The sequence below is a fragment of the Cygnus atratus genome, chromosome 17 (assembly GCF_013377495.2).
Source record: "Cygnus atratus isolate AKBS03 ecotype Queensland, Australia chromosome 17, CAtr_DNAZoo_HiC_assembly, whole genome shotgun sequence".
Classification (NCBI taxonomy): Eukaryota; Metazoa; Chordata; class Aves; order Anseriformes; family Anatidae; genus Cygnus; species Cygnus atratus.
In genome coordinates this window covers 4,457,397-4,477,527 of record NC_066378.1, presented here as the reverse complement: position 1 = coordinate 4,477,527, position 20,131 = coordinate 4,457,397, and the positions used below count along the sequence as shown (strand labels likewise).

The 20,131-nt window shown below is 45.2% G+C and overlaps 1 protein-coding gene across 2 annotated transcripts in view; it reads left to right on the top strand.

The window, feature by feature from the left end:
* The first annotated feature begins 2,409 nt into the window (after nucleotides 1-2,409).
* The window catches only part of SPPL3 (signal peptide peptidase like 3), a 60,107-nt gene continuing 42,385 nt past the window's right edge, over nucleotides 2,410-20,131 (top strand). The window contains exon 1 of one of the 2 annotated variants that reach the window (XM_035556725.2): nucleotides 2,410-2,566. In XM_035556725.2, coding sequence (XP_035412618.1) covers nucleotides 2,544-2,566 — 23 coding nt within the window. In that variant the 5' untranslated portion in view covers nucleotides 2,410-2,543. The remainder of the gene's footprint in view (nucleotides 2,567-20,131) is intronic. The other variant, XM_035556724.2, reaches the window with a different exon arrangement.

Genomic DNA, 20,131 nt, shown 5'->3' with positions numbered 1-20,131 from the left:
ATTGATTTATCTTTCCCTGCATTGATTCAAAAGTTTTTTCTCTTGCATTTATTGTATTAGAACCATTGAAAATGGTAGCATTAACACACATCCAAGATACTGGGATAACACCGCAGAGTGAAGATTCCAAATTATTTGTCAGTTTTCTAATTGTTAGTGTAGATTCTTCTGCTGCGATGAGGAAGGAGAAAGCAAGGGGACTTCTCCATTGTGCAAGTCCTATCACCAGTCCGAACATTTTTTAAATTTGAAATGGGGAAAACTATAGTTTCCACACAAAGTGATTAACTAGGCTATGTACCCTACAGCTCAAGGTTTTATGCAGACTCGCTCCTCTCCGTTTATATCCAATCCACCACAGCTTTATTTCTTACTGAGATAAGCACAAGTATTGTGTATGGGGTGTAAATTGGGAGATATATATGGTCAGCGGAGAATTTTTTGCAAGGTAGCCTAGCCTGAGCTGGGTGAGAGATGTTAGTGTTGCTGCCTAATCCTTCCCCTGCATATAGCAGCCATGACTGACCCCAGCAGGAATCCCAATAAGCCAGTCAGTCATGATGCTTTGATTATTCACACCACCTAGTTGATAAATCCAATTCCCAAGCAGATTTTTTAAGTGTTGATTATGTCAGGAGCTCTAAGGTCATTCCTGTCCACAAGGCCAAAGGACTATGAAAAGCGCAGAGGATTTGTGTGTTGAGGTGTGACAACACCCCAAAGCTGTGAATCACTTGTAAGACTCCAGAAGAAAATAAAGGGGAGAGAAGATGACTTCCTTCCATCTCCAGTGCAACTCCTCACAATGTTTTCAATGCATGCACAGTGTAGAAGCTTGTGAAGCTTCCTACTAAAAGCTTGTTTAAGTTAAGCACAAGAATCCCTGGCATTCTGTCTACCAAGAACTCTGCATCTGCCCATGCAACATCTTCCACCCACAGTCCCCCCCAAACTTCAGGTGGTTGGAACACGATGCATTTCCTCTTTACTGATGAGGAAACCAAGCTAGCAGAGGAGAAGTGAGCCACCCAGGATTACACAGAACTGAGAAGAAATTATTTGTTCTCAACTTTTAATCCTGTCTCGTGACTACACACAAGCCTAAGTTTTTTGTTTTTTTTTAACCCCATTTAAGAGAATAAACAAGCTGAGCAAAATTAGGTCATATATTCTATCCACTACTAATAAAAATAAGCCCAGGTGGGCTCTAGAAGCCATTTTGGAGACACGTGATGCACCTGTAGATGCAAAGATATTGTCCTAATCCCCATTCTGTTTTTTGAAGATTTTTGCAAAGTTATATTAAGGCACAGAATTTCTACATACCTCAAAAACAAAACAAAACAAAACACAACCAAACACCTATTTTTACCAGACCTGGGCGTTATTCTCCTACTTCTGTTTTATGCGGTTACCTCACCTCCAGCTGCAAGCTAAAATCAGCTCGCCTCCCTCCCACACTGAGAGGAACAATGAGTGAGACCGCATGGCCACGCTGAAGTCAACTGCTCCACAGTGAGCGAAGCCCCGCTCACGGAGACGTACGGGACGTACCGGGGGGGAGGATCACGGTACCCCCGTGGGTTACCCGGGTGAGCAAACCTAGGCTGGGCCCTGGCCCTGCGCTCGGCAGCACCGTCACCAGGGACCGAGGAGTCGGCAGCAGCACTGGTGAAGCTGCTCATTTCGGTTAGATCGGGCTCTTGAGTGTTACGTTCCCTGCTGCGAGCCTTCCTAAGAAAGAAAAAAGGCAACAAAACCCCACAATTTTATCATCGTCATATTTTTTTGCTGTTTGTGACCTAACACAGCCCAGACGAACGAGCCTCCGCAAGCACCCCACCACAAGGGGGACACCCGAACCCTTACCACCCCCTCACTCCCCCCTGCAGGACCCCCTCACGCCCCCTCCGGGCTCCCCGCCGCCCGCAGCCCCCCAGAGGCCGGCAGGGGCCCCACACCGCTGCCCCCCCCCTTCGTTCTCCGGCGGAGGAGCCCGAGGCGGCCGGGGCTGCCCTCACCCGCTTCCCCCGCCCCCAAAGCCACCCGCCCGCCCTGTGCCCGGCCGCACGCAGGCGCGGTGCCCGAGGGAGGCGGTGGCACGTGAGCGTGTTGTGGGCACGTGACGCCGCCCGACCCCGCCCACGCCGTGCGCGAGCGCGGGTTCGCGGCGAGGCCCGGCCAGGACCCCCCCCCCCGGCCTCCTCCCCCCCACCCCCCCGCACCTCGCCCGGCCCCGGCCCCGTCCCGCCCCTCCCCGCCGCCGCCTCCCCGCCGGCCATGAGGCCCCGGCGGCTCCTCAGCGCGGCCCCGCGGCGCGGCTGCTGAGCGTCCGCCTCCTGTCGCCACCGCCATCGCCCTCCCCGCCCGGGCGGGGACCCCCCCCGCTCCCCTCCCTCCCTCCTCACAGCCGCCGCCATGTTGGGCCGCCAGCCGCAGCGGGGCCGCCGCTGAGCCCCGGAGCCTGCGAGGCGGCGGGCGGCCAGGAGGAGGAGGAGGAGGAGGAGGAGGAGGAGCCCGGGGCCGGCCGGCCTGCCGCAGCCATGGCGGAGCAGACCTACTCCTGGTGAGGCGCCGGGCCGCGCCGCGCTGCGGGCCGCGGGGGGGGGGGTCGGGGGTGTGGGGGGATCTGTGAGTGTGAGGGGATCTGTGTGAGGGGGGGATCTGTGTGTGAGGGGCGAACCTGTGTTTGTGAGGAGGGATCCTGTGTGTGTGAGGCGATCTGTGTGTGAGGGGGGGATCCCTGTGTGTGAAGGGATCCTGTGTGTGAGGGGCGAGCCTGTGTTTGTGAGGAGGAATCCTGTGTGCGAAGGGATCCTGTGTTTCTGAGTGGGGATCCTGTGTTTGTGAGGAGGGATCCTGCGTGGGGGCTGCTGCGTGTGTGGGGTGCTGTGTGCGGGTGGAGGGGTGCTGTGTAGGGCTGGCGTGCTGTGGGGGGGAAGGTTGGGGTGTCCTGTGTGTGTAGGGTGGCAGTGTTGCGTGTGGGGTTGGGGTGCTCTGTGTGTTTGGGGTGCTGTTAATGTGTGTGTGGGGTTGGGGTGCTGTGTGTTTGGGGTGCTGTGTTTGTGTGCATGGCGTTGGGGTGCCATGTGTGCATGTGGGTGCTGTGTGTGGGGTTGGGGTGCTGTGCACCCAGGTTCTCTCCTGGCCCTGGTGCCTCGCCAGGTGCTGGGGCTGCCCGGAGCAGAGGATCTCCTCCGGCCTCCCCGTCCTGGAGCTCCTCGGGGCCCTGCTGCGATGCTCGCAGGTCCCCGGGGGCTGCCTGAAGCTTGGCACCTGCCCTCCCTGGCTGTGTGTAGGGCTGGCTGGGCCCTGTGTGTGTGCGCGGGGGGGTTCGCCCGGTGACAATGGGCTTGTTCTGTGTACAGGAAATAGAACGAGGAGGAAGAGACCAGTTCCTGTGGGAAGACAAGTATAGCAAATCAAAGCAGAGGGCATTTTTTTCGGCGTCCTGACACTCTGTTGGGCCTAGCCGGCGGTGGGTTGAGGAGCCGGGGTCTGTTTTCTTCGTGTAATGCTGGATTTTTGGTATTGTCAAGGATCGCAGCCGAAATACATCAAATAATTTACAAGTGCACCCGCTCTCTTGACCTGGCCACTGCAGTGATTTGATTGTGATGCTCTCACTGCATTTAAAATTCATTCTAGTGATAACATCCAGGGTTGTTTCTTGCGTGTTTTTTTTTTTCTTTAAGAGTTATGATATTCTTATTAAAAAAAGGAGTTAAATCTCAGCTTTTGACCTTGGTGTGTGCTGGATGTGCAGAAGGGATTTCTATTCTGAATAGTTCTGGAAATCTTTCCTATTACTTTTAAAACTTGGGAGTCAGCGGGAATTTCTGTTCTGCCACATGTTGAGACTTTGACAGCCCCCACTCCTGACTTCTGTCACTTCTCTCTCAAGAACCAGTAGATGTATGGGGCTTTTGCTCCTGGCTAGGAAGAGGATTAACTCTTCTTTAGGTCAGGTTCATTCGGGAAATGAAGCTGGGATTTAAGTTTTTCTTCACTGCTTGTTAGACGGATCTCAAGAGCAGCAGCTCTTTGTTGCAGATCAGGTTTGTAGCAGAGCAAGGATGTGAGGCTGACATCTCAAAACACTGTAATTTTGTCGTGTCTGTATTCACTGACGTGTCCTATTTCTGAGGTTTCTGTCACTTCCCATTTAGCCTTGTGATCAGTATTATCTGGGGGCTGCAGAAAGATCAAAAATCCAGTTTCATCCTAAGGAATCCTGCCCTGTAACTTGCGCGCTCTTGTCTGCGTACGTGTTTAATTACTTACACTTCTAGCAATACTCTAGCATTTGCTTATTTTTAATTATGGCAATACAGCTCTGCATAAAATTGGCTAGTGCTTTAGTGCTTTTAGGAAAAGTGGGCATGTTAAGTTGTCAGCTAAGGAAACCGATAGTTCTATAAAGGAATTGTGCAGAACTGTGTCCAGTAATTCGTGCTGCTGTACAGTTTGGAAGTTGGCAGGTTTTATCCTGTCCATTTGCTGGACCCGGTCCTTTTTGTGTGTTGCAAAGGCTGCTTTCTCAGAACAAGTGCTTTTCGTGGTCCTCGGTGTCGTGTGTAGCTGCTGTGAAGATTACGTGTTTTCAGAGGTGTCAGATCGGGTATTTGACATCAAGAAAAATCCTTTCACGTACCTACTTTTGGACAGATGTAAATTGAGAGTGAGGAAATGGGTTCTTGGCCTCAGCAGTGCTTCCCTTTTGTCCAGAAGTCTGAGGCTTGATTGCTCCTTTTAGTGCAAAGCTATCAACGTGCATCATCAAATCACTGCAGCTTCATAATAAAATTGTTGCTTTCCTTTTCTGAATTGTCTCTGATGTGTTAGGAACACCTCATAAAAATGTACTTTCACACTATGATTGCTGGACATCAGCACTGCAAACATTTACACAAAATAGGCCTTTCTTCAGTGACTGATGTCTGCTAGCAATGTTATTTTGAAGAGCTGAGAATTAATTCTGATTTTGCTATTTTTTTCTATTTAAAAATCTGAGATGTTAAGGTTGGTTTATATCTTTAAATTAATTACTAAGTGAAATTGATTGCAAGTATTTTCTTATACTAAGATATTGTAAGAAGGAGGTACCCGTACTTTTCTCCCATGCCTTTCACAATTTTAAATAGATAAATTGTCTTCTGGCACTACTCTTGTGTTACTTCTTGCAACAACCTCTTTTGTTTCCTTTTTTCCCAGTAATGCCCACACCTATAACCATCCGTACTTTTACTTAGCTCCTTTTTAAATCTCTTGCCAGGATCTCAGATACAGATGTGTTATCCCTGACGAGAGGAACTACTGAGAATTTTGCCGGTGAAACTGAGTGCTGTCACCCTGGAAAAACTAATTTTAACATGAAATGTGGGATAAATGCCAGATGGAAATGCTCTCTCAAAGGATATGCACTCCTTTTTAAAGAGAAGGTGTTTGAATAGAATGCCTGTCAGTAGTGAATAGAGACTTTTTCTTTGCCAAGTACCTGCAATAATAGAAGGAAGTTAGGAGAGCTGTGTATGGTGCTGCTATTACTCAAATGTGTAAGCCACAGAGAAACATGACTGCAGCATCATAGGGTTGCTATAGTTTTCTGTGTTAAATGAGAGCTGAAATGAGTTTTTTGCAAGTGGAATGGATTGGGAGAGGAAGGAGGTCCTGGAATACCCACCTGCCCGCTGCCTCCTGTCTGGGTTCCAGCAGGGAGACGGGGCTGGGTAGTGACAAAAGTTCCTGCTGCAGCAGGGTCAGGGGGAATAATTTGGGAAGAGTTCACCCAGTACCGATGTGGATGTGTGTGGATAAGAGGTTTGTAAATGGCAAGGATCTGATTTTCAGACACCCACTGTTGGAAATATTACAACAGATGAATCTGATCTAGATCACGACCCTGTGCAAACCTTGTTGTTCCTTTATTTCCAGTGCCTCGTGGTGACGTTTTTGCACTAGGTGCCATTTAGAGACCACAGCAGCACGTGTATCTTGTTTGTCTTCAGTCAGAAGGTGTTCAGTGTTCTTCAAGGCCTGATGTAACGCCCCATCCCTTTTTACTGTTGCCCAGCCTGGCAATAGAGATTGCTTTGTGTTTTTTGTTTTGCCCTTTGAATGCACAAAAGATTTTCACAGCTTCTTTCATCTGTGAAGAGAGGAGGAGAACGAGAATTCTCCAAAACCAAATATATTTTTAATTTGTCCTTTCCCAGAGTGTTGCCTAAGAGTAATACGAGTTGCAGCGCGTGCGAGCCCATCGGGGTAATGATCGGGGAGAGACGGGGAGGCTCGGCTAAGAGAAAAGGGAGCTGCTGTGTTGAGTCACTAATCTCAGAACCGACTGAACTCCCTCTTAAACATTTTAACCAGTGGAATGATTCTTGTGTTAGCCATCAATTGTTTGATGACTGAAATGGTGATATATTTGGAAACTTCTCTACGTAATGCGAAGGGTGTGGGAAATTAAATGTAATGATGTGTCAGAGTAATCCATAAAGCTCCCATGTCCTGGGCTAAGTGTAGATGTACAATGCCATCTTTGTTCCTGGGAGAACTCCTATCGGTTGTTGCTAAATGTCTTTCTGGGCTCAGAGGTCTGAGAATTCGCTTTCCTTGCGTTTAACACACTACTGCCGTGAATTAAAATGTGATCTCCTCCAGAAGGCTGGGGGTTAGTGCTTCGAAGTCTTCACTGGCTGGCTCGGAGGTGTATGTGGGAGGGCAGGGAGTAAGGGGAGCTGCAGCTTGTTGGCAGAACTTGTCAAGCACTAGTAAGATCATTTTATGCATTCAGGTTTTTTACTTGCCTTGCTCTGTTTAGGCTGAGAGGCCCTAACCATCTAATTAAGGTGTTTTGAGGCTGGGAAGCAGCTTACATCAGAAACAAACAGAACCATTCCCCTGAATTTTCCAAGTGTTGCACTTTTTAGGAGAAGAACTGCAGAGCGCCCAGATGAAGTTCTGTTGGGCATGCTGTCTAAAATCTTTTCTGAGAGCTTGGCATCCAACCTCAGAGGTTGGCCTTCAGTCTTACCTTTTTCAGGGGCTGGCCATGTCCCGTTGTAATGCTTGTCAGAAGCCTCCTGAGGACAAGGATGTCCCTATAAGGCATCAGAGAAGTGACTTAACCGCAGTAGATTTGAGGATGTCGGATTTATGGTTAGTGCGTTTGTCTTTCGGTACCAGGCTCACTTCACTTGTTTGTTCTCCTCCCTCCAGCTTTTGATAGCTCAGACGGTACGTCGTGTGGGCAAGGACTGTCTGCAGTGCTGGACTGAAAGACAAACAAAGCAAAGAGTGTGAGATTAGCTGCAGTTTACAGTTACTCGAATGTCCGTGTATGTACAGTGACTGATTAGCAAAGGGAAGAATCTTGCTACATCAATGCAAAGGCTGCATTTGGTAATCTAGTAATCATTCTTCAGGAAACATCTAAAAGTGGAGACCATAGACCGATGTGTTCTTGATGCTGGGGTGCACTCCGTGTTTTCGTTTGGATTTACATCGGTTCTGCCTTTAGCCTTTTTGGAGCATTGTAGCAGTGGAAGTTACTGGTTCCTTGCTTTTCCCCAGTGATTTCCCAACTCAGCCAGGACGCAGGAGATCAGTTCCGTCCCCGAGGGTTTTGGAGCTTGCATCCCTCACTTTGCGAGCGAGTGCTCATCACCGAACTGTGGTATTCAGAGGCCGGGCTTTGTGTGTCCTTCTACATCTGTTCCATTTCACAGGGAATACTGTGAACATGTGCTGGGCCGGGAAGCAGGCATCGGACTTAATGGCTAAAATACCGATTTGGGATTGCCGGGGACCTGGGCTCCCCTTCCTGCCTTGATAAAATTATAGTTTGAAAGAGTGAAGGGGCTGTATTCTGTGGGGTAGCTAGGCTGCTTCTCTCGAGATGAAGCTTTGGATTCCCACAGGCAAGGCGGGTATGATTTCCTGTGTCATAGGTAAGCGAGCTGGTAGGTGTGGGGGCCTACCACAGTCACTACTTCTCTTCCGGTTTTGTTTTTGTCAGGCTAGATGAGGCCCGGGAGCTTCTCTTTCTTTTACTGAAGGATGTGATCCAAAGTAATTGCTTTTTTGTGAACCTTGGGATTTTGGTATGAGTTAAGCAACCTGATGCTGTTGGAATTCGAGGGATTGTGGGGAGGATACTAGATAGGACAAATTAATTGAGGATACTAATTTTGACAAAACACATCTGATCTCAGAAGAATGCCACAGTTTTAAATATTAGATTTAGGTGCTGAAATCTGTCATTGTTTGTCACTGAAACGCAGTGCCAAAAAAAATGTATTTTGAACTATGTTTTTTAAAATATGGTGATGTAGACTTCCTGAAATTTGGAAGAAGAGCAGAACCAATTCTGTTCAGATACACAAAAAACCTACTTTATTTCATTGTTTCAGTGATATGATGTATCATCATCTTTGGCGTAAGTGCCACCTTTGTTATCATCTTTATTGCCCTTTGGCATTTTATGATGATGATAAACATTATAATATACTCCAAAGCAAATAATTTACACAAGCCATTTAGTCAGACAGTCTGATTTAATTCTGGTGACATCTGAGTAAAGTTTCCAGGAAGAACCAAGGCTGAAATTGGTTAAAAGAGAAATTGTTGTGCACATTTTCTTCTTGCAGCTACATTGTTTTAGTGTAACTGATGAGGATTAAAATTGGCAATGATTCAGTCAGTTATATGGGGTGAGCGAAGCAGAGTGAAACACAAGTTAGTGTGCTAGCTGAACTGGATCAAGGCAATCAAACTGACTTTGAAAGGTGATGATTTAATAAGATTAATGGGGCATATGTGTCATTACAGCCCTTCCTGATCCCCTTTCTCCCTCTCTAATTCTTCCAAGGATACTAACATTGGTGATCTTTTCTCCTGCACCTTTCACAAGTGGTGTCTGTGCTTGAAATGCTTCGATCTGCCACGTCTCCCCTCTACAGGAACGCCGCTCTCGTGACACAGCAAGTGTCTTTCTGTCCACCAGAAGTGCCACAATGAGATTATCCTGGAACTGATTAATTGTGTAGATCTTGTGCTGTCATCTTCATTATCAGATTCTGTTGAGGGTTTCTTTTCAGGGCCAGCTCTGAGCCTCAGGTCCGAACTTCACTTGGATAGCCTCTGTGTCTGTATGTGACATTAAACAGTGTGGAACACAGAGGAGCATAAGAAATAAGGATGGTTTGCTGCCTTTTTGGAAGTCTATTTGGTAACAGATAACTTACATGTTAGAATGTTTTTTAATAACCCACCACAACAGGTATGCTAAAGTAATATATATTATTAAATGAGGCTATCCTTGTAGTCGGCTTGTGGAGACAGGGATTAAGGATGGAGTGACTTATTTTTTCAGGATGTCAGAACAGAGATTCCTTAAAATCATCATAGCCAGCCTCCTCAAGCCAAGAACACACTAAGAAAGGCTGTGCAATAGCGAATCATTTGTGCTCAACATGCCTCCCTTGTTCCTGAAGTTGCCCACGTAGAAGCTGGAGAGAGAGAATCATATCTTACAGTTTATATGTGTTAGCATTTTTCCTTAACCAGCGGAATCTGAAGGAAAATGATGGTGTTGGACTCACTTTTTCTCTCCTTCTGCCTTCTGAAAACAGTATTTTCTTTTGTTTCTCTTTCTGCCTGCTTTGGATGCTCTTCCTTTCCTTTCCATAGCTAGTTCAAAGGTTTTTACCCAAGAAAGTATTTCCTTGTGCAGCATGGCTACGGAGCTGAACTGTGGAATGACTCCTTTCCATTTTTACACTGTAGCTGCCTTTCTGCAGAGGTGGCGTGGGGGAAGCGGGAGTGACCCACAGGGTTCCACCCTCTGTTCACACAGAGTCTCTGACTTCAGGCATGAGCTGGCAAGCTTATCTGAAGGAATAGGCTTGAATCTAGGTTGGTCTTCAGTTCAGCTGCTAAAAGAAGAAACTGGGCTGTGTACTGGGAGCCACTGGTTTTTCCAGCCCCCAGTCCTCTACTGTTACCCGTTAGTTCTACCCTGTCAGGCCTTTTCTGCTTGCAGCTTTTTGTCTTGGACGCCCAGATTTACTCCTTCACTCCTATGGACTCTGCTGTACTGGGACAAAAGTATCTTTAAAAATCCTTTTGTTATCTGATAACTAGCCATAAGATGACTTCTAGTAAGCTTGTACTGATTTTTCCTAACTCCATACATCATTTTAAATAGCTTTAAAATTTTGGCAGAAGTTCACAGAGATGGTTGCTAGCGTTCCACTGAATCCCAAAGTTTGGCAACTGCTGGCACGTGCCATTTTTCCATATCAATATGTTCCCAAATATTGCCACAAGTAGCAGCTTCAAGCTATAAGAGCAGGAGCACTGCACAAATGGATTCACAGCGCAGCCTTATTTCAGATGGTAGCAGAAAACCGAGTGGTCTCACCCATGCGTTTGCTGCACTCGTCTCCACGGTGGCGGTGCACAGGTAACGTTGCAGGGGGGTTTCTGTGCAGTTGCAGCTAGTAGCAGGTGACTTTATTTTAATTTCAGTAGATACTTGCATTAGTAAGTTCACTTTACTCCACTTTAAAGCTTGATTTAAATCTCTTTGGTAACTTCTAGGGCGGTTAGAAATACAACGTGAATTCTGAATTGTGTTAGAATAAGCCGGTAGGACCTCCTACCTGTAAAAACTTTGCCAGCTGGTGGTGCAGATATGTTGGACATAGGAGACCAGAGCTTGGTGGTAGTGGTTATACAAAGGGCCATTTTTACAAGTCCAGTTTTCCTGCTTGCAGGGCTACAGTGGTGGTTTATCTCAGCAGCATCTGTGTCAGACCCATTTGGCGAGATAAAATAGGTGTAACATGACTTCAGCCTGGTTAGTCATTGGGAAGTCCATTCTGCAGGTGACTGTTAGCTAAAGGTGAGGTTGGCGAAACAGCAGGAGGCAAACAGCTGGGCTGGATGGATTTCTGCAGCCAGTACTGCCAGCTGGTGAGGTGAGCATGCCTTGCTTTCGAGGTTTGAAGGCACGAGGTCATTCTGGTCCTTTTTGGACGTTCAGATTGGTGGTGGTTTGCTGGAGGGAAGATTGTCTGCTCTGTGAACCCTTTTCTTGAGATGGCTGATCCTATGCCTTCACTTGAATTGCTGCTCCGAGAAGTTAATCACAAAGGGCTAAAAGCTCTCGTGGGGAATATTATGAGCTCTGTACGGTTTTGAAGATGAAGAGTAGAATCTAATTAAGCTTTTTGGTTGAACATAGTTTAAAGAGCTTTATTTTTTTCTTGAAAAAGGAAACTTTAAAGCTAAATAGTGAAGAGCTTTTTTTAAAAAAATGCTACGAACTTGCCTACTTTTTAGGCAGATGCAGCTGTAAGCAGTTACAGATGGTACAGAACAGAAGGAACCTCTTTATCATACTTAAGTGCCTTACAAGACCCCCAGTGTTAGTTTTCCAACTAGTTATCTTTCTCTTTATTTTTTTTATGTTTTTGCAGATGGAGCATGGAAAAAAAAAAGCTACCTTAAAGCTAAATCAAAAGATGAAAAGTCTGCCATAAAACAGAAATACTTCTCTGCAGGGTGCTTCTCTGCAAGAAGTTTCATAAGAATCCCAAAGCACCATCTCTAAAGAGTGCTCCTACTTGTTGTTGCAAGCAAAGTTTTTTAGATATTGGGCTAGAATTTGTTGAAAGCTGTCCCCATCTGCTCTCCTGCTGCCTGTTTCTTGCACGTGCAACTGAAACCTGACAGGCAGAGTGTCAGCGCACTGTGCTGCTCTGGCGTTCGGGCTGTAGGGCAGGAATCGGGCCTGGCCCAGTCCTACCCCGAGACAATTCCTCTCACGCACGTGGTGTGCATATCTATAAACTGGCTGCATTTGCTCCTCACGAGACTTTTTTAGTTTTTAAGTCGGCCTCTCTCATTGGAAGCAGCAGGACCAGGGTGCCTGTTTTGGTGGGCTGGTGCTTTGTATTCTCATGGCAGCTGAAGCCCCTCTCTTTGCCAGTTGCAGGTGGTCTCATTGGCTGCAGAGTGTCCCCAGCCGCTGTCTGACATTGGTTTGTCTTGGTGCAGGCCTGGTACCAGGAAAGCTTCCCGACCTCATCTAGGCACACTTCGGCTACTCTGCGGCTTTGACTCGTACATTAACATGCTATCAGCATTGTCGCTGAAGGTTCGTGGCTTGGTGTTGGTGGTGTCAAGTCGTTCTTTTATGGATTTCTTTATGAAAATAGGGTTTAATTCTATCCGTGCAAGTCATGATAATGTATATACCATAACTCTATAATACTCTGTGGGTAAGTGAGCTCATCAACAGTACGCACAGCTGCTCATGCTGTATGACAAGGTTGTGTTGATCAATTTGACTTTGATTTTGGCTTGTTGATTCTAAGACCTAATTGTTAAACACTTTGATTGAATGGTTGGCTGGCTTTACTATTCCTTAGTACTCCTTAGTACTCTTTAGATTTTATTTGATTTTGGTTACTGTTTGTCTCCAATACTGTTTCAGTTTTCCTAGGCGACAGCAGACTACTGGTGTTGCTTTCTGTTCTGCTGTGTAATCTGAGTAGCGTTGAACCTGAAGACTCTTGTTCATTTGCCTAGCAATAAAACAGAGTGGTGGTAGGGACGGTGGGGCTGTTCCTGGTGTCTAGGTGGGAGTAGCACAGCAGCTTGTCTTGGCTTTATGCTCCAATGTGCAGTTCTGCAACCATCAGGGTTACAAACATGAAGAAAAATCAGAATCCTTTAGGCTATTTTAGTACCCTACGTCTTCTTCCCTTTGTTTCTCCATGCCTCTGGGAAATTAGTTCCTCTCAGTGGTGCCTGCAGATGTATGTCACACGTTTCTGTAGCAGTCGTTACCAAAATATCAGTGTTTCATGGATAAACCAGATGTAAGGTTCTAGTACAAATACTCTTGCGTTTTCTCAGTCTCTGGACCGCTGAGAAGTGTTGGTTGTTGCACTTCCTTTACGTGCAGACAGTGACTTACATAGAGGTGGGATCTGCTGTGTGCTCTGTTGCCAGAGTTCGGCTCTGTTTGATCAGCTCTATCACTTCCAGAAAGAAGCGTTATGAACATGCATAAACACCTATTTTATTGGGCTTTGGCTCCAAGGAGTGTTACACGAACAAGGCTAGTGGCCGAGTGTCTGCACTGCTGCACCCGGGTGAGTTGGCAGTTACAGAGTCCACAGCTGGGTGCAGATTTACAGTGGCCTGGGGCTGCTGGCTATTGTGGATTGAAGCAGGACCTCGGGATGCCCATGCAAGACGAGGAGCAGTGCTAGAATGGGAGCCCAGCGACAGAGGGTGGAGCTCATGACGGAAGTCGGGTATATAGAAACAGGCACAGGACGTTTTTAGGTGGGAACTTCGAGAGTGAGTTAGGCTGCTCAAGATGGACTCCCCTGTACAATGTGTGCCTTGAGTGAATCTGTACAGGTAGAAGAGGACCAGCTTAACCTTCTGGCTCCTGATGAGATCAGATATATCAGTGGTATTCCTTTGTACATGTGTGATGAAACCTACATTTTTTCTGTGTTTTTGTCTGTGTTGCTTCAGATGGGGATACTCCCTTCCTTAGGTCTGACCTTCTTTGCTTTGGTCTGTTACCTGGCTCTCTGGGTCCCACAAGAAATCAGATTAGAGGTTTGTTAGAGGTTTATTGTCTTAAATACTTAGATGTTATTTTTGTTGAGTGTCTTGTTCCCTGTCCCAGCACAGCTGCCAAAATGAGTATATATTTGTCTCAAAATGCTTTTCAGTAAGATTTTCAAGGTGAAGCCATTTATTAGGTCCTCAGAGGCAGGACGGGCTGTCCCGTGTAGTGCTAGGTGATTTGTGCTTAGCAGCCGAGGAGTGCCTGGTTAGCTCTTGCTGTACCCAACCGAGACTCGCTCCGATCCACGTAATTAAGCCACGGGGCAGGTGCCTGACCGCTGTGGCCATGCTAAATCCACACAGCAAGGATGGGCTGAGGACAGGCTCAGCACAGAGGTGCTGGTGTGGAGCTCTGCTCTTCGCCCTGGGATTTCTTTTGCACGCTAGCAGAGGTCCAGGAATTTCCTTGAATATCTTGAGTCCTCTCTTTTTGTCACATAATTAACCTGTTTTCTTTCGTCATTGCCCTTTAACTGCTTGCTGGCACTGTGACTGCCATGGCCGTGTTGATAAATACGGCTGGGATGATGCACAGTGTGTCAGCTGCATGGTCGGTGAACTTAGCCCTGGATCTTCGGAGGAAGTTGGGTGTTTGGGTCCTAATGGTGTAAGAGGAGCAAGAGGAGGAAGGTGAAATGGAGCTACCAGTTGTATAGGATATTTATCTTGAACAACCTTCTTCGGAAGAATGGTGGTTTCTGTACTTGGGTGACTGACAGCCTCCGAGACAAGGCTGAATTGCATTACTAGAAGACAGGCTGTGCTTTCTAATGTGGAAGACTCAATTTTCTGGAACCTTTTTCAAATAACTTATTGCTTCAATTTTGGAAAACACTAATACAGTTTCTTTTCATCATGGTAAAGCGTGAACATTTGTTATCCCTTGTTACTAATAGTAGCCATGAATTTGCTATTTATAGTTGAACTGTTGCGGGGCTGATTTTTTTTTGTAATGGAAGTTTTCAGTGCTATTAGGAGACTTGCTGTTGAATACCCTGTATCCTGGTAATGCGAAGGAAATGGATAGCTTTGGATGAAGAGGGTTCCAGAACTCCATGGTGATTTATTAATAGGCTCTAGATGAAGAATGTGGAAAGGCTGCAGTGCCATAGTCTTTCAAAATTTAGACCTGCTTGTTGAAGTGAGATAATGGAATCTTCTGACCCCACTGGACATCAAATAAATTCTCCAGTCATCTGAAGGGATCCAACATAGTCTCCTTTTCTCTGCCTTACTAATTCTTTTACTGGCAATTTGTGCAAGAGAAAGAAATAAAGGAAGTAATTTAAAAATAGTTGTAGGGAACTACCTGAACTTATGATTCTTAGGAAGTATGGTGCCTTGTCATGGGAGTGGATGTCCCATAATTTTTCCATGCAAGCTATTCAACACTGTAAAATCAAAGTACTATTTAGGTTTTCTTAATGCGGACACCTGAGGACAGTGACTCTGCAAAATGCCCAACTAATAGAAAGCCATGGTGCTCTCTTTTTTTTTTTTTTTTTCCAACGAAGGTTGCTTTGAGTAGTAGATGTTTTATAACTAAAAGTCTTGGGTCTTAATATGTTGACATATTTTTAGAAATCAATGCTAAATGGACTTTTTCTTGATGATACAAGTAACTCTTCAATTAAATGTTTAGCACGTTGCTAACAAAACATTTTTATTAGTCTTGGGATACTAAATTTAAAGCCCTTCTCCACCCATTTCTGATACAAGGCAAGTAGGGACCATAAGGCCAAGTAGTAATAAAAGGTCTGCATAGCTCTGTAATATCATTTGCAGTTTTCATAATAAAATTCCTCTTTTCAGATCTTTTTGTTGTGGTATAAAGATACCAGAGGCATATCCAGAACTTGCTTGTCACTTAGCAGTTAGGGCAGTGACCTATGTCGGACTGGGGCCCTGTCTCTGCAGGAGGACAGATCCCATGAATGTGAAGGCGTGCGGGTAAGGTTCAAGAAGCGTGCTGTGTTTCTGCTGGCATGTGGTTAGCTGCAGTTCCTAGTTCTTCTTAGGGTGTTGCTCCATTTTATATCAGCTACAAAACCTTGCTACCTATGCCTGCTGTGCCCTACCCACAGGGGAGTTGCAAAAACCCTCTAAATTTCTCCAAGAAACCCTTTAAGTAACTCTTTTGGTCGGATTTAAGGTCTGCATTGTTGTTTTCATAATACTAAGAGATGGGAAGTCTGTGGTCTGAGCAGAGCTTAATGGCAAGGTAATCAATCAGTTACCTGCTTTGCTAATTGACCAAGCCATTGCGTTCTGCGCCACGTGTAATTGTCACCTCAGGCCAGTTCGTTGCTATAGGTGAAACTATACGTTGTGTTTTGTGGAGGAATTATTTCACTCGATGCAGTAGTCTAGGCCTAGAAATGGTAGAGATGCTTATGTTTTTTCTTTGTCCTTTTTGCTAATAATTTCTCAGGTGGTGTATTTCTAGCCAGTGCCTTCTGTTTGAACTTTCAGGGAATCATCATTCTGTGCACTTGTTCCCCTATTACCAGGGCAAATAATTCATGCTGCTAATTATGACACTGTTAGAATGGCACAGAAAAATGGGCAGGGAAAGAATACAGCCTAATTATACTCACAATTTATCTGTCTTATAAATTTGTAGAATTCATGCCAAGGTAGCTCACAGCTTACAAATTAAAATACATCCTTCTGACACGTGATAACTGCGTACTGAAGGTAGAAGAGAAGAGTCCCATATTCTGAAGTGTCCCCTTTTGCCTGGTACATATGGAGAGATGTGGTAAGGAACAACACCTTGCATGTTGTGCCCCAAACTAGATTCACGTTCCACCAGGGAGAAACAAGTTCAGAGAGACCCTTCTGGTTAGTGGCGAGGGCCTGAAACTGGGAAGGCCATGAGTTCCCTAAATAGCTGGCTGCTGGCAATTTAATGCTGAGCAGAGTTTACCATGCAGGGCTCAGAAACCACAAGGAACCGTTTTTGTAGTTGTGAGCTGAATGGGAAGCCATTGCAATGTCTGGAAGTAGATAAGAAATCCTATTTTTGTGTTGGTTGGAGTTCACAGAGCTGAGGAGGCCTAAATAAGGTATGTGCTAAACATCTGGGAAGTAGCAACAATGAGGAAAACCTACAGTAGTGTCTTCACTGTCCACATCTAATACCGGAGACTCCAAAACTAATGGTAGCTCTGTGCTGTGTTGGGACTGCAAAGCGGATAGCGTCTTTTCTTATCCTCCTGTTATAAAGTGGAGTCAATTCCATCTTGTCTGAATGGTGATGGATAATTTGTGTCCTCTTCCCCATCTTCATATAACATTATTTGTAATTCTTTTTTAATATGAAAATTTGAAGATCATCAGCATTGCTAATGCCCCAGAGTCTAAGATGTCCTCAGCGTAGGAGTTCACACTGCCCAGGATCTGCTACTGGGTATTGCTGCCTCGTACAAACTGCCTGGTGCCGGAGAAAATATGATGCCTGATGTTAAAAAAGGAATTGCTTTTCTAGTCTGTCTTCTTCTTAACAAAAGATACCTGTTTTCCTTTGTCGAGGACCTATGTGATCAGATATTTATCCTCTTTCATTCCCAGGAGAGTGGACACTGTGGTTCATACTTTTTTAGTCCCTGTGTGTGAAACTCGATTTCATACAGATGATTACATTTCTGGAATCTCCGCAGCTCTCTTCCTAACAGGAATTGATAAGCAAATTGGCCTTCTAAAACATGAAAGAAGCCTAGAGCAAACGCTTCATCATCACATTCCTGATCATGTCCAGCATTTGCCTTCTGCAGAGTTCCTGGTATTTAGTAATGTCTGTGGTTTCCCATGGGGCTGCTTAGCTGAACATAGGAATTGAGAGCTGTTCAGAGGGAAAAGAATGGAGAATGACTTCACCATAAGTTAAACTGGGTGAAAACTGTTTTGGATTGTGTATATGTTTTGTAGTTAGTTTTCCAAAATCATACTAATGTAGACCCATATGTTTCTTACTTTCACAGTAAGTTATTCATCAGAGAAAGAAAATACCAACTATTATACAAAGTTTATGTAGATTAATTGAATTATTACTCATATCTGCTTCAGAAATTATTCACATCATCTAATTTTAGACTCCAAATTTAGGACTGTATACATACCTGAACTGAATGGAGAGACCAGAGGATAACACAAAACCCTCGGTAGCAGAATGCCTCTGCACTGACAACTCGGGGAACTTAAATAGTGAATGAAGTGCTGAAGATGCCCTTTGTAGGAGGACCTGAGTAACTGCTGTATCCATTTGCTACAACTCTGTTTGAGTGAACATCTCAAGTTCATAGAGAATATGACAGTTGGAAAAAAAAAAAAAAGGTCAAGTTTTCCCCTTCGTGTAGTGAGGTGTCAGCAGGTACTAATTAGTCTGGAAACCTTGCTCTGATTTGCACAAATGCAGTAATTTAAGCATCTCTTGTAGGGTCACAAATAAATGTGAGCCCTTGTCAGAAGAGATGGGCCTTGTATGTGGCCCTGTAAATGTTTAATATTTTTAGAACTAGTTTGGGGATGAAAATGTGCTTCCTAAGAATTGTAGTGCTGTAGTGATTTCTGGAGAGATTAGAGGAAAACAGTTGAACAAACCAGTGTTACGTCCTGGATAAGGAAAAGTTCAGTTTTTCATCCAGAAATCCCATCTGCCACTTTTTTTGTCACATAAAGATGTCTCCCAACTTTATTCCTTTCACAGGAAGATTTGTGTTTTTTTCTTGCATTTCAGATACCTTGATTTAGATCGCTTTTAAAATACAAGAAACCAAACAGGCAGGAAAAATATCTTAAGCTTTGTGCTGATGGATTTCAAACTGCTTGAGCCTGTGCTTTGCCTCATGTGAAGTGCTGGAGCAGCTCGTGCCTTGGTGGCAACCTCTGCTGGGCTCCAGGGTGTTAGAGAGAGAAGCCTAAAGGGGAAGTCTTTGCGTGTGTGTGTGTGCTTCTTTCCAGATATAGTAGCATGGGACTTCAGTTGTGTTTGTGCCGGCACTCGGGGAAGCTTCTCCAGCCCCGCTTTAGTCTGCCCCTGGACTAACATCACTTCAGTCTTTATTTGCTGCTCTTGGCAAAAATCTGGCCTGAATGATCTGGGATCTTTGGTGTAAGTCTCAAGCAGTCACTTGGATCTGGGGAGAAGTAATGCTTAATAGAGATGAATGCCAAAGCGCCTTCTGCTTCTCATCCAGAGGCTTTTGTATTGCCATACAGCAGCTAAGCACTAGTGGCAATTAAGTGGTTGTCTAGTACCGATTAGTACTCATATGTAGACTGATTCACACCTCCCATTCTTTTGGTTTGTTTTTTTCCCCAGCTTGGGATGAAGATGTGCAGAGCTGATTTTTATTTTTTTTACCTTCTTGATAATTTAATTTAGCATGAGTTTGTTCTAGCTAGATATTACTTAGAAACTTCTTAAAATTATTTTTGAAGGTTGAGAAGCAGCAGCACATTTCTTCTGCGTTCTGCATCTCTGCTGCTGTAAACTTTTGGAATTGGTGGATGAAATGTATTTAATTTACTTTTCTGTCTCTGATTGTAATATTTGATTTATAACTTCAGGCATGGCCGATGAAAGTTAATCACTTACATATGGATGAAGATCATTTTCTCTTCTTGCATTTCAAAAATAGCAAGATCTGTTGCTTGTGTGTAGACTCTTGTAACTTTTGTTGAGCTGAGGTTATCTTCCTGTAGTTCTGAGCTGAGCACTTTTGCCTGGGGGGCACACTTAGAGTAAAAGAGCGTTGCAGGGGTGAATTGTGTTATTTTTAGGAAGGTTAAACGTCTGGATGTTTACTACAAAGCCTTTCCAGGAAAGCATTTTGTTCCTGAGCAAGAAATATCAGCAGAAATATAAATGTAGTACAACAGCGTGTAATCTCTGGCTTCCCAGGGGACCCCGGTGTTTTCAGAACAGACTGTTGCTTAAAGTAACTGAGGATTACTGAAGGATATCGGGAGGATTTACCTCTGTAGTATTTTTGTAGGTGGCTTTGAGACATGGCAATCCAGACCGGCTATGAAACTGAGCTCAGGTGCCAAGTGAGACGGGAAGGGCTGGGTACAGGAGACACAAGAAATCCAGTTGTAATGTTTCTGAGACTCCAGGTGTCTGTGTTCTGGCTGACAAAGTTAGATTTTGATTGAGATAGGTTGAAAAATGTCCTTCATCTTTTTTCTGGATTCAGAAAATAGGTACAGTGTAGGCCTGGGGAAGGAAGTCATAGAATGACAGGACCACAGAACGGCTCGGGTTGGCAAGACCATGGGCACAACACCTTCCCCAGCCCAGGCTGCCCAAAGCCCCATCCAGCCTGCCCTAAAAGCTTACCTGTCTCTCCAGCTGTGTGTTAGCTGATCCACTGGGAGGTTGTCCCTCCCCACAGATACCTGCCTGCATTGTGATGGCACCAGACTGTTCCTGAGTTGTGTAGATATATTGCAGGTACTTTCTTTA